This window comes from Scyliorhinus torazame, chromosome 3 (genome assembly GCF_047496885.1).
Source record: "Scyliorhinus torazame isolate Kashiwa2021f chromosome 3, sScyTor2.1, whole genome shotgun sequence".
Lineage (NCBI taxonomy): Eukaryota > Metazoa > Chordata > Chondrichthyes > Carcharhiniformes > Scyliorhinidae > Scyliorhinus > Scyliorhinus torazame.
The window spans coordinates 75139450-75163163 of NC_092709.1; the positions used below are offsets into that span (position 1 = coordinate 75139450).

General features: G+C 46.3%; 1 protein-coding gene across 27 annotated transcripts in view; it reads right to left on the reverse strand.

Moving 5' to 3' along the window:
• Window positions 1-23714, reverse strand: part of ank2b (ankyrin 2b, neuronal) — a 1300297-nt gene that overhangs the window by 213583 nt on the left and 1063000 nt on the right. For all 27 annotated transcript variants that reach the window (XM_072495860.1, XM_072495874.1, XM_072495872.1 and 24 more), the window contains one exon: window positions 12221-12293. In XM_072495860.1, coding sequence (XP_072351961.1) covers window positions 12221-12293 — 73 coding nt within the window. The remainder of the gene's footprint in view (window positions 1-12220; window positions 12294-23714) is intronic.

Here is a 23714-nt window from a genome sequence, read left to right on the forward strand (position 1 = left end):
GATTTTGGATTGGGAAAGCAGCCAATACAAACTTCCAACGAATGGGAGAGGTTCGTGTCAGGTTCAGGTGCATGTACACCCTCTGATGGGATTGCTATTGACAGTTTTAGGGAAAATTTGGGTTTCATCAGGTTGGGTGGGTTTTGGATGGCTTCTGAAAATCCACTTTGATTGACAGTCATGAACTTTGGAGAAGGTCTCATGAAGAGTCAATAACATTCTGTCAGGTAAGAGTTAAATGCTGTATTGTAAGTTAGATATGTTTTTCCTACAGTGATTGATCATACACGGCAGGTCAGCACAGTAGCAGTGGTTAGCATAGTTGCTTCACAGCTCCAGAGTCCCAGGTTTGATTCATGGCTTGGGTCACTGTCTGTGCAGAGTCTGCGTGGGTTTCCTCAGGGTGCTCCGGTTTCCTCCCACAGTCCAAAAATGTGCAGTTTAGGTGGATTGGCCATGATAAATTGCCCTTCGTGTCCAAAATAAGTGAGGTGGGGTTACAGGCATAGGGTGGAGGCATGGGCTTAAGTAGAGTGCTCTTTCCAAGAGCTAGTGCAGCAGTATCGATGGGCCAAATGGCTCCTTCTGCACTGTAAATTCTATGAAATTCTATGAAATACGGCTCTAACTCAGAAAGGTACGTTGCCATCACATTCACCAGCATTATCTAAGTGTTGAGATATATCAGAGTAATTTTCCAATTAGGAAAAGTGCCATCATGCATTCAAAACTGAAAAAAAGTGTTTGGGAAATCCGCTGTCATGATCAGAAATGATTTAAATGTCTGCAGCCCTCTAACTTTGAAAAATGAATAGTTCTGCAGCTGCCACAAACAGGAAAGAGACAGCCACCAGCTCCTGGAAAGCTTTGATACAGCTTTAAAAAAAATTGGCATTTGCTTTTTGCAGTTTCAACAGGCTTCACTGTTGGCAGTTTTAAGGTATGTTTTGGCAGCTGAGCCCACTATGAATGAGCTTTATGTTTTTTACATCTGGTCTGGATTTTTAAAAATATGACTGGTTGTGTTTTTCAGTGATTATTCGATTAAGTTGTTAGAGGTGTACTCTTTCACGATTATAATGATTCCCTTTGCAATTACATGGCTCCTGAGAATTGTGGATTCTGGGTGAGTGAGGATGGAGGATACATGGGGGAGGGGGCAAGGGAATATGAGGGGGCACAGAAGGGGCATGGGAATTATGAGCAGGAATTGGGGGTATTAGGGGATGGATGGGAGATTGAGGAGGATTAAGGATTCAGGAGGATTAAGGAGTGAGGTGAGGGGTTTTAAGAGCTATGTTGTAGAACTGACCAATGTCCTCACAAACTAAGGCAAACCACCTTACCTCAGCACTGCACTTCTCCAACACTCCCTCGGGAGTCGGAAAATCCAAACCCTGCCCACCCACAGCTCTTAGAGACAAAAATATTTTGGGTATGGGCAGAGGTGACGGGCTCAGATTTCTGAAGTTGGAAAATGGCCCAATTTACATTTCCTAAACCCAGCACGAAATCAAGCCCCTTATTACTTTAATCCCTCATCCCCAACCCCCACACAAACCCAACTTTTCTTTGGTTAAACCCCTCCCCCGAGAGGGCAGAACAGACTGGGTTGAGGGAAAGATAAAGTAGACAGAAAAAAAGTAAACATATTATTAAAATTCTTTTTAATATGTTCAACAAAAAAAAATTTGGCTGATGGAGAGGGACTTGACGCTTGTAATGACTAATTAATTTTCTATTTTTTAATTCATCTTGAGGGTGAGTGTCACTGGCAAGGCCATAATTTATTGCCCATTCCTAATTTCCTTTGGCATGGTGGTGTTGAGCTGCCTTCTTGAACCACCGGAAATAGAGCAGTTGATAGAGTGGTTTGAGTGATTTGCTTAGCCATTTCAGAGAGCAGGTTCTGGGGAGATGCTGGTGTAGTGATAGTGCCACTGGATAGTAATCCAGAAGCATGTTTTGGGAGCATATGTTCAAATCCCACCATGGCAAATAAAAAAAGATTGGGAATTGAAATGTAATCTTAGTAATGGAAAGTATAATCAATTATCATTAAAAAACCATCAGTTTCAGTGATGTCCTTTAACGAAAGAAGCCTGCCATCCTTTCCTGATCCGACCAATATGTGATTCGAGACCCATAGCAATGTGGTCAACCTTTGACTGCTCTCAGGGTGTAGTTTGGTTGAGCCAACAAATGCTGGCCTTGCCAGCGATGCCCTCAACCCACAAATTAATGTTAAAACCATAAGCATTAACCACATTGTGGGCTGGGGTCTCATAAAAACCAGACTAAGGGCAGCAGATTAATTTCCTGAAAGGATATTAGTGATATATATTAGTGAAATATTATATTTCTTTTATGAAAATCTGTTAGTTCCATGGTCAGAATTATTGAAACAATACTAGGTTTTCAAAAAAAAAAAATCAGATTTAAGATAATTAACTGAATTCAAATCCACCAGATGCTGTGGACTCATTCCTCTGGATCCAAAGAACATAGAACAGTGCAGCACAGTACAGGCCCTTCGGCCCACAATGTTGTGCCAACCACTTATCCTAATCTAAGATCAACTTAACCTACACCCCTTCAATTTACTGCTGTCCATGTGCCTGTCCAAGAGTCGCTTAAATGTCCCTAATGACTCTGACTCCACCAACTCTGCTGGCAGTGCATTCCATGCAACCACCACTCTCTGTGTAAAGAACCTACCTCTGTCATCTCCCCTAAACCTTCCTCCAATCACCTTAAAATTATGTTCCCTCGTGTCAGCCATTTCTGCCCTGGGGAAAAGTCTCTGGCTATCCACTCTATCCATGCCTCTCATAACCTAGTACACCTCTATCAAGTCACCTCTCTTCCTTTTTTGCCCCAGTGAGAAAAGCCTTAACTCTCTCAACCTTGCTTCATAATTCCAGTGTTCTGGATTACCAGTCCAGTATCACCACAATGTTATAGTACCTGTGTGGTGCCAGACAGGTTTGTAAACTGTAATTAAGGCTTATTGTGTCTTTAGAAAAGCAACTTAGAGTGATCACACAAGGCCTAGTTTTCTGTGGTGAGTTCAGTTCATGGCCTGAATATTCGGGCCCCTGTCCAATGTCAGGAATTGAGGGGATGGGGAGCCAAAAATACCAGCATTGGCCAGTGAGTCAGTCTCAGGACGCTTTTCCCATCGATGGCCAATTTGGGGAGTGGCATGTTTCAGGACGAGAAGGCCGCACACCTCCATGGAGCGAAAAAGGCAATCGGGCTTATTAAGAGCCTTTTAAAAGGAACGTTTAGGAGGCTGACTTGATTTTACGGTCAGCTTACAGTTTTCCAAAGTATTGAGAGGCTGATTAACAGCCTGGTCAAAGACATTCCAATAGAACTAGCACCAGTAGAACTGGTCTTTTACTAATCTGAATTAATTTTCATCCTTGCACTATTCCTGGCAGGCCATGAGGCCTTCCCTGACTGGCTGGGAGTACAGCCAAAAACCTCCATGCAGAAGGGTTCTGTAATGTTAATTTTCAGCCAATGGTTGTCACTTATTTTATTTAAAAATAAATTTAGAGTACTCAATTTATTTTTTCCAATTAAGGGGCAATTTAGCGTGTCCAATCCACCTCCCCTGCACATCTTTGGGTCGTGGGGGTGAAACCCACGCAAACACGGGGACGATGTGCAAACTCCACACGGACAGTGACCCAGAGCCGGGATCAAACCTGGGATCTCGGTGCCGTGAGGCCGCAGTGCTACCCACTGCGCCACTGTGCTGCCCCGGTTGCCACTTATTTTGTTTTGCTGAAACACATACAATTTTTTTACGTGGCATTTCTGTTTCCAAATTCAGGGTCTTGTGCATTAATATATATATAGCACCCAGCACATGCAAATGCGTCACACTGCGATCCCGACTGACAATCTTAAAGTGGTTTTCAAATAATCCATGGCACACTGAAGATTATTTAGCAAATGTTGTCCAATCGGAAAATCACATTTAATGTTGGAATCCTTCGGCGAGTAACTCACCTCCCAATCCCCCAAAGCCTGCCCACCATCTACAAGGCACAAGTCAAGAGGTGTAATGGAATACTCTCCACTTGCCTGGATGAGTGCAGCTCCAACTACACTCAAGAAGCTCAACACCATCCAGGACAATGCAGCCCGCTTGATTGCTCCCCCTTCCACAAACATTCAAGCCCTCCACCACTGATGAACAGTGGCAGTCTTGTGTACCATCTACAAGATGCACGACAGTAACTCACCAAGGTTCCTCAGGCAGCAACTTCCAAACTCACGACCACTGCCATCTAGAAGAACAAGAGCAGCAGATACCTGGGAACCCCACTAACTGGAGGTTGCCCTCCAACTCACTCACCACCCTGACTTGGAAATATATCGCCATTCTTTCACTGTCACTGGGGCAACATTCTGGAACTCCCTCCCTAACAGCACAGTGGGTGTACCTACACCTCACTGACTGCAGCGGTTCAAGAAGGCAACTCACCATCACCTTCTGAAGGGCAAGTAGGGATGGGCAATAAATGCTGGCCTAACCAGCGATGCCCACATCCCGTAAATTAATTTTAAAAATCTGTGTTTTGAGTTTTGTCAGCACGGACTAGTTCTGTACGGTCTGCACCTTGCCTGTTGTGAACTGTGGAAGGGACATGCTGTTTAATATGGTCCACCAGTCTTTGGGCGTATGGTCCACAAATCTAGCATCACACTGACACTGAAATCCATACATCATATCACTCATTTGTGTGATAAGCAGGGTGCCCTTTGATTGACAATCTTAAAGCATCTTGTTAGTGGCGAATACCACTCATGTCTCGGATCGTGTTTTCCGGGTCCTTAAGGGGGAGGGGGAGCAGCCCCAAGTCGTGGTCCACATCAGCACTAACGACATAGGTAGGAAAGGGGAAAAGGATATCAGGCAGGCTTTCAGGGAGCTAGGATGGAAGCTCAGAACGAGAACAAACAGAGTTGTTATCTCTGGGTTGTTGCCCGTGCCACATGATAATGAGATGAGGAATAGGGAGAGAGCAATTAAACACGTGGCTACAGGTGGTGCAGGCGGGAGGGATTCAGATTTCTGGTTAACTGGGGCTCTTTCTGGGGAAGGTGGGACCTCTACAGACAGGATGGTCTACATCTGAACCTGAGGGGCACAAATATCCTGGGGGGAAGATTTGTTAGTGCTCTTTGAGGGGGTTTAAACTAATACAGCAGGGGTATGGGAACCTGGATTGTAGTTTTAGGGTACGAGAGATTGAGAGTATAGAGGTCAGGAGCACAGAATTGACTTCGCAGGAGGGGGCCAGTGTTCAGGTAGGTGGTTTGAAGTGTGTCTACTTCAATGCCAGGAGTATACGAAATAAGGTAGGGGAACTGGCAGCATGGGTTGGTACCTGGGACTTCGATGTTGTGGCCATTTGGGAGACATGGATAGAGCAGGGACAGGAATGGTTGTTGCAGGTTCCGGGGTTTAGGTGTTTTAGTAAGCTCAGAGAAGGAGGCAAAAGAGGGGGAGGTGTGGCGCTGCTAGTCATAAACAGTATTACGGTGGCGGAGAGGATGCTAGATGGGGACTCTTCTTCCGAGGTAGTATGGGCTGAGGTTAGAAACAGGAAAGGAGAGGTCACCCTGTTGGGAGTTTTCTATAGGCCTCCAAATAGTTCTAGGGATGTAGAGGAAAGGATGGCAAAGATGATTCTGGATAAGAGCGAAAGTAACAGGGTAGTTATTATGGGAGACTTTAACTTTCCAAATATTGACTGGAAAAGATATAGTTCGAGTACATTAGATGGGTCGTTTTTTGTACAATGTGTGCAGGAGGGTTTCCTGACACAATATGTTGACAGGCCAACAAGAGGAGAGGCCACATTGGATTTGGTTTTGGGTAATGAACCAGGCCAGGTGTTAGATTTGGAGGTAGGTGAGCACTTTGGGGACAGTGACCACAATTCGGTGACGTTTACGTTAGTGATGGAAAGGGATAAGTATACACCGCAGGGCAAGAGTTATAGCTGGGGGAAGGGCAATTATGATGCAATTAGACAGGACTTGGGGGGGGATAGGTTGGAGAAGTAGGCTGCATGTGTTGGGCACACTGGATATGTAGAGCTTGTTTAAGGAACAGCTACTGCGTGTTCTTGATAAGTACGTACCGGTCAGGCAGGGAGGAAGGCGTCGAGCGAGGGAACCGTGGTTTACCAAAGAAGTGGAATCTCTTGTTAAGAGGAAGAAGGAGGCCTATGTGAAGATGAGGAGTGAAGTTTCAGTTGGGGCGCTTGATAGTTACAAGGTAGCGAGGAAGGATCTAAAGAGAGAGCTAAGACGAGCAAGAAGGGGACATGAGAAGTATTTGGCAGGTAAGATCAAGGATAACCCAAAAGCTTTCTATAGGCATGTCAGGAATAAAAGAATGACTAGGGTAAGAGTAGGTCCAGTCAAGGACAGGGATGGGAAGTTGTGTGTGGAGTCTGAAGAGATAGGCGAGATACTAAATGAATATTTTTCGTCAGTATTCACACAGGAAAAAGATAATGTTGTGGAGGAGAATGCTGAGACCCAGGCTATTAGAATAGATGGCATTGAGGTACGTAGGGAAGAGGTGTTGGCAATTCTGGACAGGCTGAAAATAGATAAGTCCCCGGGGCCTGATGGGATTTATCCTAGGATTCTCTGGGAAGCCAGGGAAGAGATTGCTGGGCCTTTGGCTTTGATTTTTATGTCATCATTGGCTACAGGAATAGTGCCAGAGGACTGGAGGATAGCAAATGTGGTCGATTTGTTCAAGAAGGGGAGTAGAGACAACCCCGGCAACATTAGACCGGTGAGCCTCACGTCTGTTGTGGGTAAAGTCTTGGAGGGGATTATAAGAGACAAGATTTATAATCATCTAGATATGAATAATATTATTAGGGATAGTCAGCATGGCTTTGTGAAGGGTAGGTCATGCCTCACAAACCTTATAGAGTTCTTTGAGAAGGTGACCAAATAGGTGGATGAGGGTAAAGCAGTTGATGTGGTGTATATGGATTTCAGTAAAGCGTTTGATAAGGTTGCCCACGGTAGGCTATTGCAGAAAATACGGAGGCTGGGGATTGAGGGTGATTTAGAGATGTGGATCAGAAATTGGCTAGCTGAAAGAAGACAGAGGATGGTGGTTGATGGAAAATGTTCAGAATGGAGTTCAGTTACAAGTGGCGTACCACAAGGATCTGTTCTGGGGCCGTTGCTGTTTGTCATTTTTATCAATGAACTAGAGGAGGGCGCAGAAGGGTGGGTGAGTAAATTTGCAGACGACACTAAAGTCGGTGGAGTTGTCGGCAGTGCGGAAGGATGTAGCAGGTTACAGAGGGACATAGATAAGCTGCAGAGCTGGGCTGAGAGGTGGCAAATGGAGTTTAATGTAGAGAAGTGTGAGGTGATTCACTTTGGAAGGAATAACAGGAATGCGGAATATTTGGCTAATGGTAAAGTTCTTGGAAGTGTGGATGAGCAGAGGGATCTAGGTGTCCATGTACATAGATCCCTGAAAGTTGCCACCCAGGTTGATAGGATTGTGAAGAAGGCCTATGGAGTGTTGGCCTTTATTGGTAGAGGGATTGAGTTCCGGAGTCATGAGGTCATGTTGCAGCTGTACAAAACTCTGGTACGGCCGCATTTGGAGTATTGCGTACAGTTCTGGTCACCGCATTATAGGAAGGACGTGGAAGCTTTGGAGTGGGTGCAGAGGAGATTTACCAGGATGTTGCCTGGTATGGAGGGAAAATCTTATGAGGAAAGGCTGATGGACTCGAGGTTGTTTTCGTTATAGAGAAGAAGGTTAAGAGGAGACTTAATAGAGGCATACAAAATGATCAGGGGGTTAGATAGGGTGGGCAGTGAGAGCCTTCTCCCGCGGATGGAAATGGCTAGCACGAGGGGACCTAGCCTTAAACTGAGGGGTAATAGATATAGGACAGAGGTCAGAGGTAGGTTCTTTACGCAAAGAGTGGTGAGGCCGTGGAATGCCCTACCTGCAACAGTAGTGAACTCGCCAACATTGAGGGCATTTAAAAGTTTATTGGATAAGCATATGGATGATAATGGCATAGTGTAGGTTAGATGGCTTTTGTTTTTTGACTTCCCATGTCGGTGCAACATTGTGGGCCGAAGGGCCTGTACTGCGCTGTATCGTTCTATGTTGCTACATTACATAATCCATTCACTTCTTCATTCTTCAGGGCAATGCATTGACTAATCAGAGTCAAGATGGTTTAAATTTCAAACAATGCTCGGCAGTTAACTGCCTGTCTCCATCAACTGGTGCATTCTCCATGGTAATACCTCTACCAATCAGAGTACACTTGCCGACCAATGACTACTCGCTTCTCAGTGTAATTATTTTCTTTCCCTCACACTGGGTATTCTTGTGAATTGTCCTGATGAGTGCAAGATGAAAAGCTTTGACAGATGTCCCTTTTTTTCTGCAATAATCATTTTCAAACAGCGAGCTTGATATTACCAACAGCTACGTTGTGGAAATATAGGGAAGGTGGGTAGCATAGCGGTATTGTTGCTGGGCTAGCAATCTAGAAACTGAGGGTAATGCTCTGGGGACCCGGGTTTGAATCCCAGCATGGCAGACGCACTAGAATCTGCAATTAAACGTCTAATGGTGACCACAAAATGATTGTCGTATATCCCATCTGGTTCACTCAAGTCCTTTAGGGAAGGAAATTTGTCACCCTTACCTGGTCTGGCCTAAATGTGACTCCAGATCAGCTGCAATGCGAATGACTCTTAAATGCTCTCAGGGCCCAACCAGCGACTTCCACATCCCATAAATGAATGTTTGAAAAACAAGGCAGGATTTTACCTTCACTACCTTGGTGGTAATCTGCCAGCAGACTGCCTACACTTTAGAGGAGCTGACTGATTTTTAATCTACTTAAATCAGTGCAATAAAAATCAGCTGGGTTCTATAATGGTTGTGCAATTGTTTTCCTAAATTACCACCCACATGGTGAAGATGAACATCTACCCATGCCTCTCTTCTCTCTCCATCAATGATAAAACACAAAGCTAGCATTTCACTGTCTTCCTGTATACTGCATACCAGAAAGCAAAAACTATCAAGATGAAACTCTGCTGTGAAGCAATAGCATAACAGAGCAATTCTATGCCAGATGTGTGAAGGTAACAGATGTTGTTCTTGATTTCTTATTGACACCAGAAAATACTTTAATGATTGCAAGGAAGTGACAAACCTTTGATGGCAATTAGAGGTTCATTTTAGGATTGAATGAAAACAGTAAAGAACAGGAATACCATGAACACCAACTGTTTTTCATCCCACAGTTGTTTTGTTATTTTCCAAAAAATGCTGTTATGAAATATTCCTGGGATTGGAGCCTCATTTTATATTTCCATGTTAGTATCCCTAAATATCTTCACGTGACAGTGGGAAAGGTAAAAAATACCTCCTTTTCCTGACACTGGTCTTTGTCATGGTTGGCCATGCCATCCTAATCAATGCCTCTCCAATGTTCTTTAGCTGGATGAGATTATGCTCACCAGGTACCATTCTTATCTCGCCAGTCATGGCCAGAAAATCACTCGCAATGGCTTTGATACCCAGACAGCTACCTCTGCTGGATTGCGGGTATCTATTCTTGGCTCCTTCCTAGGTCTCATTCAAAAGCTCTCCCTTGGTGACGTCAACATCAGCAAACACAGGCCGGGGCAGCACGGTGGTGAAATGGTTAACACTGTTGCTTCACAGCGCCGAAGACCCAGGTTCGATCCCGCCCTCGGGTCACTGTCCATGTGGAGTTTGCACATTCTCCCCGTGTCTGTATGGGTCTCACCCCCACAACCAAAAAAGATGTGCAGGGTAGGGGGATTGGCCATGCTAAGTTGCTCCTTAATTGGAAAAACAAAAGAATTGGGTACTCTAAATTTATATTTAAAAAATAAAACACAGGCCGGAATTCTGCAGATGTGGCAGAAGTTCCATTTCCTATGTTGAAAGTGAGAACCAGGCCGTGTCTTGCCGGCAACAGCCAGCTGAATGGCTTTGCCAGAGCTGCCTTGTTATTTAGGAAGACAGAAAGCCCCCAAAATCTGCAGACCGAGTCAGAGGGCTGGCAAGTCAGCAGCCTCAGCAGCACCATGGTAAAGTGGTAGCCATTTCCCAGGCTCCACCTGGCAGATGAATGCCATAAGTGGCTGTGCACCTTGAAGATAGGCCTCGGGATGCTGGGCACAGGAAGGCAGGCCACAGTGAGGTGAGAGCGGGGTGTGGTAACTGAGGACAGGTGCACTCTTACCTCAGTGGCTGCCAATACTGCTGGGGAGGCCTCCGTGGGCAAAGCATGTCCAAAAAGGAGGGACCCCACTGCCCTCAAGGAGCCCACTGGGTGACAATCAGGGTTTATCTGGCAGTTACCTCATGCGACAGTAAGCCCCCAACCATTGGTGTCATAGTTGACTTTGAGATGTTCTGCCAACCACAGGCCAATTACGTTTCTAGTTAATATTTTTCCATTTTAAACTTGACAACATCGAGACACACACATGTAAGAACCCACCAGCCTTTAATTACATTACAATTCCATGCAAAGGAACTTTACACAAACTTGGGAACCAATGATCCACCAGAGGAACTTATGGCCACATAGAGCTTGGACTTTACTTTCACACCAGAATGAGATGCGATTCTTCGAATTTTCTAGCATTATTTCTATTTTATCCTCAGAAACCTTTTCACTACTTATCAGCTGGATGATATGCAAATTATACAAGTTTTAAAGGTGACAGAAATGACAGGAAAACTGATCTCAGCATTACTTTTCTAGCAAAATATCCTGTGCCACAAAAGCACCAGAGGGGCAACCAAGGGCATGGTAGCTTGACTATGGTGGCATTGTCACTGAACCAGTAATCCAGAGATTCAGGGTAACACTCTGGGGACTCCAATTCAAATCCCACCACTGCACACGGTTAAATTTGAATTTGTCAAAAATGATGATCGTGAAATCATTGTCGATTGTTGTATAAGACATCTGGTTCACTAATGTCCTTTAGGGAAGGAAATCTGTCATCCTTCCCCAGTTTGGCCTACATATGACTCAAGACCCACAGCAATGTGGTTGACTCTTAAATGCCCTCAGTTAGGAATAGGTAATAAAGCCAGGCCCAGCCAGCAATGCCCACGTCCCATGAATGAATTATTTTAAATGAAAAACTCCAATAATAGGTAATTGGGTAGAATCTCCCAAATAATTATGCAGTGTCATTTTGGGCAAGAAAATCTGTTCCGGTGCGATGCCCATCGTGTATGTAGTCATTTGTTTTGGAAGGTGCATGATTTTGACCAAAACATGCCACCAAGCTCAGCTTCAAATGGGCGCCCCGATCTCAATGTGAAAGTTCAGCACCCCCCCCTTCCCCCAGGATCAGGGACCACCCAAAGGGTCTCCCTTCAGCCACCCCCTCTTCTCACCAGCATCAGGAACCCCCCCTCCCCCAGAGGTCAGCGACACCCCGCTGTGGGACACTAAATACGTCCCCCATTTCATTCCCCATCTCCTTGGCAGTGCCATGGCATTGCCCTGCCATGTCCCGACCACCCAAGTGCTCCAATGTCATCAGAGCCCCCGCCATGGTCATAACGTCTGGCGTCTGGTGGTGGTGGCCAGTAGTGATTACCGCTGGCTTCACATTATGCCAGCATGGAGGGGGAAAGGGGTGTGGGGGTAGGGGGAAAAGAATACTGGAACAGTCCAGCTTCAAATCGTCCCAGCATATTTAAATGAGTACTTAAATTGTGGGAGAGAGGAAGGGTATGATTGATCACATACGAAAGAGAGGGTGAGAGGAGACGGAACCATCGCATACTGTTCAGCGCCCGGTGCAAACCCTATTTCGGGGTTCTCTCGCTGATTTTCCTGACAAAGCGGAATTTGCATTGGGCGCAACATTGCCAGAAAATCCCCCCTCCAATAATAACCCACCTTCCCTCTGGAATATTAAAAAAATACCCTTCTAGCATTTGTTTATGAACATCACTTTACATTATCAAAAATTCCAGGTTAGATTTTTTTTAAATGGTATTGTATTTTTAAATTATAACCATCGCATCAAGGAACAAAAATGATAATCATAGCTTTAGTATGGTAATAATTCATATCATTGTTGATGGTATTGTACAGAGAAACACATTTCTCACCTTCCTCATCTGATACATCCAAAATCTCTGTCATTGTCTCAGGTACATTCAGCTTGTGTTTTTCAGTTACAGTCTGTAATAAGCAGGAAGAGAAAAACAGCAATATGTTAACTGTTTGCAGGAAGAACCACTGGATGGCAGCAGACCAACCTGGCAGCCTCAGTTTCATTGCTGCTGTCTCTATTTTGAAAGTTCTGCTGAAGTGCAGCCTAACTCACTTCGATCAATCAGGGACCACAACTCAGAATTCAACAATTAATTATTAGCGGTATACTTAAAGGATGACTGCTTCTCTGCTTACTGACTTTCTTCACCTCATAAACTTGGCTCAAAACTTGAACCACTTTTCCCTGCATTGTCCTTCCCCCTTTGATGTCACAAAATATATTTAGGGTGGATGGAGGTTCCAAATGCACTTCAACAGAAACATATGGCCTAGCTCAGGCTCAAGCAATCCCCATGGTCAGCCGTGCTGCAGCTTTGGCTGATATATGGCCTCTCAGGGTCAGTGTGTTTATCGTAATAAATGTAATCCTAAAAATGCTGTTACTCAATAGTTATTCATCCTTTCATAGGGACCAAGCTCCTATCTGATTTAAATAAAGTGCAATACGGTGATAATAACCTGAATGGGTGTGCAGCCAATTTCACTAAATTGAATTTCATATACTTGTGGGATTATCTGAAAGGCAAACGAGAGATCAGATGTTACCTAACCCAGGATGTTAGAAGCATAAAGCAATTATTGAAAAGAAAAGGTAGCATTCAGTGATAATCTCGGACCCGCCAGAACATTGTGCCATGGAGGCCTTGAGGCAAATATAAATTGGCCAGTGAAAATGTTATAGCGAAGGAGTCAGATGAGGCCTATTTTCTCACTTATTGTACATTCTTTTCAGAGAATGTTGTATTGACAGGTTGTATATTCACCGGCAGGTTATGCATTTTCAATTATTGATTGCAGTCAAGCAGTTCATCCTTGCATTAATATTTTTTTCACTATCTAACTCTAAATCCATAAATCCTTCCTCATATTTACCTTGGAATAAGGTCAAACAGGAAGTGAACATCAGCAAATGCAAGCAATCATACTTCTCCGTGAGTCCCTTTTCAACATAATACTTTGCTTGCCATGGGGTGCATTACTCAGGCCTGAAGATTTTGCAAAATTGGTAAACTTCTAAGATGCCGCGTTCCAAACAGATGTGCTAACTAATAAAGGAGGCGATTATTTTACAGATTGTAGCTACTGATCCATATGCCAAATCCTGAAATGGATTGGAACATATGGACAAATTGTTGGGTCTACTGTTCTGTTCTGAAAGCAAATAAAGTACATTGCAGTTATATTTAAACTTGGCATATGCTTTACTTAATTCTGTTCAACTGTCTCTGTCAACAGTTCAATTTCATGATAATCAAGGTGTGATTTGACCAGTCTGGGAATTTAAATTCTACTGTTTTGGCTGAAATGCTTGAGATTCCATTGGTTTTGTTGGCTGTAGCTCTGATTGCTTGGACATGTTGAACATCAGGTTTACTAAAGATTCTAGGTTCTTTTTCGATTTCAGCTTAGTTCTTTCAAGGAATACCCATGTCATAATATCTCCTTTCTATGTGCGGCACTTTATACAAATCTAGAATCCATAGAAACCCTATAGTACAGGAGGTGGCCATGCAACCCATCATGTCTGCACTGACTCTCTGAAAGAGCCCTCTATTTAGGCTCACTCCCCTGCCCTATCTCGGTAAACCCACACATTGACCATAGCCAAACTACCTAACCTGCACATTTTTGGATTGTGGGTGGAATCCGGCACACCCGAGGAAATCCACGCAGATGCACAGAGAATATGGAAAATCCACACAGTCACCCAAGTCCGGAATCAAACCCGGGTCCCTGGCGCAGTGAGGCAGCAGAGCTAAACACTGTGCCACCGTGCCATCCTTAATCTGCCATTCTTTTGTCAACTTTTATAATTTATCCAGTGTAATTTTTGGGTTGTCTCCCTCCAATTCCGGTGACCCTCCTAGTTTGGTACCTGAAGCAAATTTGATCAATTTCATTGAGTTTCTGAATCTAAGTCATTGATGTAAGCTAATAACAGTAGTGGCTCCACTATCAGTCACTGGGTCACCCCACTCTTCTAAAGAAGCAGCTATTTTCTTGCTCTCGTCAGCTAATTTCTTACCGTGAATTACTTGGAATCTATATTGCTATGAGCTTCAGCACCAACCATTCACATGAAACTTTATAAATTGTATTTTTAAAGTCTATGTACATAGCTGTAGGAGTTTCCATAATCCATTGAATTATCATGTTCTCATAGAAGTACAGGAGGATGGTTAGGCAGCAATTTGTCCCTCTAGAACTTTTGTCAACTGAGGTTTATTAGTTTATTGATATGCAATTATTCTTCCAAGTTCACTTTTGAAAATAAATTCCATTATTCCAAGGAGGTGGCAGCAGAGATAATGGATGCATTGGTTATGATATTTCAAAATCTCCTGGAATCTGGAAAGGTCCCTGTGGATTGGAAACACACTAATGTGATGCTCCTATTCAAAAAGGGAGAGAGGTAAAATGTAGGAGAACTATAGACCAGTTAGCTTGGCCTCTGCGGTGGGGAAGTTGCGGTGGGGAAGTTGCTGGAATCAATCATTAAGGATGAGATAACTGAACATTTGGAAAGACAAAGTGCAATTCACCATTGTCAGCGCATAGTTTTATGAAGGGTAAGTCATGCTTGACAAACATGCTTGAGTTCTTTGAGGAAGTAATCAGCAAGGTGGATAATGGGGAACCTGTAGATGTGGTATATCTAAATTTCCAGAAGGCGTTTGACAAGGTGCCACATAAAGGACTGGTCCAGATGATGAGTTGGCAGGGGATTGGGGACAGAGTACAAATTTGGATTGTGGATTGGCCGACTGACAGAAAGCAGAGGGTCAGGATGAATGGGTCCTTCTCTGGTTGGCGAACAGTAACTAGTGGGGTGCCGCAGGGATCAGTCCTTGGACCTCAACTGTTTTACAACCTATATAAATGATCGGCAAGTAGAGACAGAGTGTAACATAGCAAAATTTGAGGATGATACTAAAATAGGTGGGAAAGCAAGCAGTGAAGAGAAGATAAAGAGTTTACAGACGGATTTAGATAAGACTATGAAAATGGGCCAAAATTTAGCAGATGGAGTTTAATGTGGATAGATGTGAGGTTATTCATTTTAGCCAAAAAAATAGAAAAGAAAAGTATAATCTAAATGGAAAGCAGATTCAAAATGCATATGGGCTGAGGGATCTGGGTGTCTTCGTTCATGAATCGCAAAAAGTTGGTATGCAGGGTACAATATATAATTAGAAATGCAAATGAATGTTTCCATTCATTGCAAAGGACTGGAGTATAAAAGTGCAGAGGTGCTGTTGCAATTGCATAGGGTGTTGGTGAGACCACATCAGGAGCATTGTGTCCAGTTCTGGTCTCCTTATTTGAGGAAGGATGTGGTGGCATTGGAGGCAGTTCAGAGGAGGTTCACCAGATTGATTCCAGGAGTGAAAGGGTTGACTTATACATACTGGAGTTTAAAAGAATGAGAGGGGATCTGATCGAAGTATATAAAATACTAAAAAGGATTGATAAAGTAAACGTAGACCAAATGTTCCCCCTTGAAGGGCAATCTAGAACAAGAGGTCAGAGATATAGGTTGAGAGGTGTAAGATTTCAAACTGAGATGAGGAGGAACTACTTCTCGCAGAGGGTGGTGAATTTGTAGAACTTGTTGCCCCATGGTAGAGTCTGAGTCATTAAATAGTTTCAAGAAGGAGATAGATATATTTCTGATTTTAAAAATAGGTTAAAGGGATATGGGCAACAGGTAGGGAGGTGGCTTTGAGGCCAGGAAGAGATCAGCCATGATCTGATTGAATGGTGGAGCAGGCTCGAAGGGCTGAATTGCCTACTTGTACTCCTAATTCCTATGATTTTACATATAACTGGATATTGGGGAGTTTGTCGTTAGTTGTATGTGCTTTATTTTCCTCTTTGAATATGACATGTTAGTGTGTTTCCAACTAACTAGTATCTACCTACAGTATCCAATGACTCCTTCATAAGAGTCATTGTCTCACAAATATTCTCCACAATCTCTCTTAGTTGTTAGAATGCCTCCTTTGGACTTCTGGGTGCGGCGATGACCAGCTAAGTCGCACGTTTCGGCAGCTCCCGGTGGAAAGGACTTTTGGGCTCTTGATAGGTGCTCCAACGGCAATTTTAACGGCTAAAAACACTGTGCGGTAAACCAGAAGGGAATCCCCCCTGGACACAGATGGAAAAAGGAGCGGAAAGTGGCCGGATTGCGGTGGATCCTCTAGAGCAGCGGCCAGGAAGGCAGGCACAAAGCAAGATGGCGTCGGAAGGAGGCAGTTTAATATGGGGCCCTGACCAACAAGAGTTCCTGCGGCGTTGCGTGGAAGAACTTAAAAAGGAGATGAAGAAGGAGCTGTTGGCCCCGATATTACAGGCGATTGAAGGGCTAAAGGAGGAGCAAAAGACCCAGGAGCAGGAGCTTCTGGTCGTGAAGGCAAAGGCTGCTGAGAATGAGGACGACATACAGGGCCTGGTGGTGAAGACAGAGATGCACGAGGCACAACACAAAAGGTGTGTGGAAAGGCTGGAGGTGCTGGAGAATAATGCGAGGAGGAAGAATTTAAGGATTCTTGGTCTTCCCGAAGGTGCAGAAGGGGCGGACGTCGGGGCATATGTGAGCACGATGCTGCACTCGTTAATGGGATCGGAGGCCCCGACGGGCCCGTTGGAGGTGGAGGGAGCCTATCGAGTTATGGCGCGAAGACCGAGGGCTGGAGAAATTCCTCGAGTCATAGTGGTGAGATTTCTCCGATATAAGGACAGAGAGATGGTCCTCAGATGGGCAAAGAAAACTCGGAGCAGCAGGTGGGAGAACGCGGTGATCCGCGTATATCAAGATTGGAGTGCGGAGGTGGCAAGAAGGAGGGCAAGCTTTAATCGGGCCAAGGCGGTGCTGCACAAAAGGAAGGTTAAATTTGGAATGCTGCAGCCGGCAAGACTGTGGGTCATACATCAAGGAAAACACCACTACTTTGAAACGGCAGAAGAGGCGCGGACATTTATTGTCGAGGAGAAACTGGAATAAGCGGGCTAGAAAAAGAACGTTTGGGACAAAGTGGTGGGGCGAATATGTGGGGTGAAGAGGGGGAAAAGATGATTTCCCAAGTTGTTAATCCTGCGACCCTGTAACTTTTCTCTCTCCCCCATGTCGTGGGGGAGGGGGGGGGGGGGAGGGAGGATGAGGAGCTGGGGGCGCCGGCCATTGGGGGCGGGGCCAAATGGGAAGCGCGGGCTTTGTTCCCGCGCTATGGTAATCATGGCGGGAACAGGGAAGCAGGAAGGAGGGGGCCTCGCACAGTGCGAGCCGAGGTCACGGGGGGAAGCCGAGGTCGGCCAGAGTTTGCTGACTTCTGGGAGCAACATGGGGGTTTCAATTACGCTAGTGAGGGACCTAGCCGGGGGGGGGTGTTAAATGGGTTGCTGCTGCTGGGGAGAAGGGGGAGCTGGTATGGAGTGGGGTGGTCGGGGCGGGAGGGCGCCATTGGGGGGAGATACGGCTACGTGGGAACCGGGTGAGGAGCTGGATTAAAAAAGGAGATGGCTAGTCGACAAGGGGGGGGGGTAAAGAGCCCCCCAACCCGGCTGATCACGTGGAATGTGAGAGGGCTGAACGGGCCGATAAAGAGGGCACGGGTACTCGCACACCTAAAGAAACTTAAGGCAGATGTGGTTATGCTGCAGGAGACGCATCTGAAACTGATAGACCAGGTCAGACTACGCAAAGGATGGGTGGGGCAGGTGTTTCATTCGGGGCTAGACGCAAAAAACAGGGGGGTGGCTATACTAGTGGGGAAGCGGGTAATGTTTGAGGCAAAGACCATAGTGGCGGATAGTGGGGGCAGATACGTGATGGTGAGTGGCAAATTGCAAGGGGAGGCGGTGGTCTTAGTGAACGTATATGCCCCGAACTGGGATGATGCCAACTTTATGAGGCGTATGTTAGGACGTATCCCGGACCTAGAGGTGGGGAAGTGGGTAATGGGTGGAGATTTTAATATGGTGCTGGATCCAGGGCTGGACAGATCGAGGTCCAGGACCGGAAGGAGGCCGGCTGCAGCTAGGGTGCTTAAGGACTTTATGGAGCAGATGGGAGGAGTAGACCCCTGGAGATTTAGTAGACCTAGGAGTAAGGAGTTTTCGTTTTTCTCCTATGTCCACAAAGTTTATTCACGGATAGACTTTTTTGTTTTGGGAAGGGCACTGATCCCGAAGGTGACGGAGACGGAGTACACGGCTATAGCTATTTCGGATCACGATCCACATTGGGTGGACCTGGAGATAGGGGAGGAAAAAGAACAGCGTCCACCCTGGAGAATGGACATGGGATTATTGGCAGATGAGGGGGTGTGTTTAAGGGTGAGGGGGTGTATTGAAAGGTACTTGGAACTCAATGATAATGGGGAGGTTCAGGTGGGAGTGGTCTGGGAGGCGCTGAAGGCAGTGGTTAGAGGGGAGCTGATATCTATTAGGGCATATAAAGGAAAGCAGGAAGGTAGGGAAAGGGAGCGGTTGTTGAAAGAACTTCTGAGGGTGGACAGACAATATGCGGAGGCACCGGAGGAGGGACTGTACAGGGAAAGGCAAAGGCTACATGTAGAATTTGACTTGTTGACTACGGGTAATGCAGAGGCACAATGGAGGAAGGCACAGGGTGTACAGTACGAATATGGGGAGAAGGCGAGCAGGTTGCTGGCCCACCAACTGAGGAAAAGGGGAGCAGCGAGGGAGATAGGGGGGGGTGAGAGATGAGGAGGGAGAGATGGAGCGGGGAGCGGAGAGAGTGAATGGAGTGTTCAAGGCATTTTATGAAAGATTATATGAAGCTCAGCCCCCGGATGGGAAGGAGAGAATGATGTGCTTTCTGGATCAGCTGGAATTTCCTAAGGTGGAGGAGCAGGAGAGGGCGGGACTGGGAGCACAGATTGAGACGGAGGAAGTAGTGAAAGGGATTGGGAGCATGCAGGCGGGGAAGGCCCCGGGACCAGACGGATTCCCAGTTGAATTCTATAGGAAATATATGGACTTGCTGGCCCCGCTACTGATGAGAACCTTTAATGAGGTGAGGGAAAGGGGGCAGCTGCCCCCGACTATGTCAGAGGCAACGATATCGCTCCTCCTAAAGAAGGGAAAAGACCCGCTGCAATGCGGGTCCTATAGGCCTATTTCCCTCCTGAATGTGGACGCTAAGATTCTGGCCAAGGTAATGGCAACGAGGATAGAGGATTGTGTCCCGGGGGTGGTTCATGAAGACCAAACTGGGTTTGTGAAGGGGAGACAGCTGAATACAAATATACGGAGGCTGCTAGGGGTAATGATGATGCCCCCACCAGAGGGGGAAGCGGAGATAGTGGTGGCGATGGATGCCGAGAAAGCATTTGATAGAGTGGAGTGGGATTATCTGTGGGAGGTGCTGAGGAGATTTGGCTTTGGAGATGGGTATATCAGATGGGTACAGTTGCTGTATAGGGCCCCGATGGCGAGCGTGGTCACGAATGGACGGGGGTCTGATTATTTTCGGCTCCATAGAGGGACGAGGCAGGGATGTCCTCTGTCCCCGTTATTGTTTGCACTGGCGATTGAGCCCCTGGCCATAGCATCGAGGGGTTCCAGGAAGTGGAGGGGAGTACTCAGGGGAGGAGAAGAACACCGGGTGCCTCTGTATGCGGATGATTTGTTGCTATATGTGGCGGACCCGGCGGAGGGGATGCCAGAGATAATGCGGATACTTGGGGAGTTTGGGGATTTTTCAGGTTATAAATTGAACATGGGGAAAAGTGAGTTGTTTGTGGTGCATCCAGGGGAGCAGAGCAGAGAAATAGAGGATTTACCGTTGAGGAAGGTAACAAGGGACTTTCGGTACTTGGGGATCCCGATAGCCAAGAATTAGGGTACATTACATAGGCTTAATTTAACGCGGTTGGTGGAACAGATGGAGGAGGACTTTAAGAGATGGGACATGGTGTCCCTGTCACTGGCAGGGAGGGTGCAGGCGGTTAAAATGGTGGTCCTCCCGAGATTCCTTTTTGTGTTTCAGTGCCTCCCGGTGGTGGTCACGAAGGCTTTTTTCAAAAGAATCGAGAAGAGTATTATGAGTTTTGTGTGGGCCGGGAAGACCCCGAGAGTGAGGAGGGGATTTTTGCAGCGTAGTAGGGGCAGTGGGGGGCTGGCACTACCGAGCCTAAGTGAGTACTACTGGGCCGCCAATATTTCAATGGTGTGTAAGTGGATGGGAGAAGAGGAGGGAGCGGCGTGGAAGAGATTGGAGAGGGCGTCCTGCAGTGGGACTAGCCTACAAGCTATGGTGACGGCGCCGTTGCCGTTCTCACCGAAGAAATACACCACAAGCCCGGTGGTGGTGGCTACATTGAAAATTTGGGGGCAGTGGAGACGGCATGGGGGAAAGACGGGAGCCTCGGTGCGGTCCCTGATAAGAAATAACCATAGGTTTGTTCCGGGGAGAATGGATGGGGGATTTGGAGCATGGCAAAGAGCAGGGGTAGCACAATTGAGAGATCTGTTCGTAGATGGGACGTTTGCGAGTCTGGGAGCGCTGACGGAAAAATATGGGTTGCCCCAAGGGAATGCATTTCGGTATATGCAACTGAGGGCTTTTGCGAGGCAACAGGTGAGGGAATTCCCGCAGCTCCCGACGCAGGAGGTGCAGGATAGAGTGATCTCAGAGACATGGGTGGGGGATGGTAAGGTGTCGGACATATATAGGGAAATGAGGGACGAGGGGGAGATCATGGTAGATGAGCTGAAAGGGAAATGGGAAGAAGAGCTGGGGGAGGAGATTGAGGAGGGGCTGTGGGCTGATGCCCTACGTAGGGTAAACTCATCGTCCTCGTGTGCCAGGCTAAGCCTGATACAATTTAAGGTTCTACACAGGGCGCATATGACTGGAGCACGGCTCAGTAAATTTTTTGGGGAAGAGGATAGGTGTGCGAGATGCTCGAGAAGCCCAGCGAATCACACCCACATGTTCTGGTCATGCCCGGCACTACAGGGGTTTTGGGTGGGGGTGGCAAAGGTGCTTTCGAAGGTGGTGGGGGTCCAGGTCGAACCAAGCTGGGGGTTGGCTATATTTGGGGTTCCAGAAGAGCCGGGAGTGCAGGAGGCCAGAGAGGCTGATGTTTTGGCCTTTGCGTCCCTAGTAGCCCGGCGCAGGATATTGTTAATGTGGAAGGAAGCCAAACCCCCGGGTGTGGAGACCTGGATAAATGACATGGCAGGGTTTATAAAGTTAGAACGGATTAAGTTCGTACTAAGGGGTTCGGCTCAAGGGTTCACCAGGCGGTGGCAACCGTTCGTTGACTACCTCACAGAAAGATAGAGGGAATGGAAAAGAAGAAGACAACAGCAGCAACCCAGGGGGGAGGGGGTGGGGGAGGGGGAGGGGGAGAGGAATCGGACGGACTCTCAGGGATGTTATTGTATAGGTATAGGCACTTGTTTTAGGTAATGTATATTGGACTGTTGGATTGTATCTTTGGAGAGTATTTATTTTTGACCAGGCAATTGCCATTTAGTTTGGTTTTTGTTTCTGTTCATATACTATTTATTTATTTGTTTAAAACTGGCCACTGTTATTTATATTGCTTTATTGTTGTTTAAAAGAAACACTACGTACTGTTATGTTTGGCCAAAAAATCTTGAATAAAATATATTTTTATAAAAAAGAATGCCTCCTTTGTTCCCATTTTCGTTTTTATTCTTTTATTATTTTTAGTCCGTAGACCCATTATCAGAATTTGCCTTTAAGCAGAGCTCTCAAACTGAAGCAGCCTGCTAGTCAGGACTTTGACAAAGAGTCATCGGTTTCAAAACGTTAGCTTTTTTCTCTCCCTACAGGCGCTGCCAGACCTACTGAGATTTTCCTGCATTTTCTCTTTCATTTCAGATTCCAGCATCCGCAGTAATTGGCTTTTATTTTGCTAGTCAGGACAGTGTGTTCCAGGTTTTGTTATTTGGAGAGAAAACAGACTCGTCGGCACTGAGTGAATGTTAACCAGCTTTGGAAAAAGTCCGTTTGATTGGCTCTTGGCAACCTGTGGGCTGTGGGTTGGCCGAGTGTAGTGTTCTGCCTGCAATGATTAGTTCCTGCATGATGCTTCAGGGAGAGGTGGGCAGAAGTGGTTAGACCTTGAAAGGAGAAGGAACAGCCTCTCACTGCTGAAGTAAATAACTGTTTTATTGTTCTGAAACCAGTGAGTGCCTGGCACATCTGTACAATAAACTTGAAATGATCTTGAATCTACAGAGAAAGTAGACAACCTTGCCAGAGAAAACCATCTCAAGCCTAGAAGGAAGAAGTACCAAAACAAAAATCTGAGCTCGAGAAAGACATTAGGCGGGCTTCTTCGACCCCAGAATGCCAGAATGCTTCCCCTGATGGGACGCCATACTCCAACCCCTCGTTGGTGGCGTGAATGAGTTCCGCAGCATGAACAAGTTCCATGCCACACGTCAAAGGGAGCATGGAAATAAATGCAAATTGGTTGTAATGACTATTTGCATCTATTTAGCGGGCCCGGCACCCAAAGCGCCGCCTCTCTTTGATTCTCCAGTCCCCGCGGCCGGGAATCAGTGCGCGAGGTTCACTTGTGGTCTTACAGCAATCGTGCACCTGACATGGTGGACCTCACGGTGCGCCAAGTGCAATTGTTGCCCACCTGGCCCACCGTAAGGTCTGCCACACCAGGGTCACAATGGGAAAGACCATCTGAGCCCTTCCCCCTCCGCACCGAAAATCAACCCTGAACCACCACCCCAGCACCACAACCCCAAACCCCAGCTCGTAAAAATCATCTGCAGCTTTAATACATTCATGTTTCAGCGGCCCCAATGCTTGTAAACATTGACCACATCAAAGAGAGGTAAGTGCAGTGAAATCACACACTTGAGTGATTGGAATGCACTTCATGACTGTCATCTCTTTGATGTGAACAATGTTTACAAACATTCGGGGTTCACCACTTAGGCCACTGGTGTGAAAGGATATGAATGGATTAAAGCTGCAGATGTTTTTTACAAGCTGTCAATTACAAACCACTACTGAAATGCCATGAATGGATTGCCTATAGCGGATCTGCGGGAACCAGAGGCAGTCACAGCTGTTCTCCAGGAATGGATAGGTGGAGCTGCAAGGTAAGTATTACAGCTAGAATGCTTCCCACGGTTCCTGTCTGGACTGCTCTTTGGGGGGGGGGGCTGTCACAGGAGTCCCTGGCGGGTCCCTTATTACAGGGGTCCCTGGGGAGGTAGTCCCTCTATTGGTCCCGGGTTGGGGGGGGTTGGGTTGGGGTCACCCCCTGTACTTGGAGGTGGGCACCCAGACAATCAAGGGGT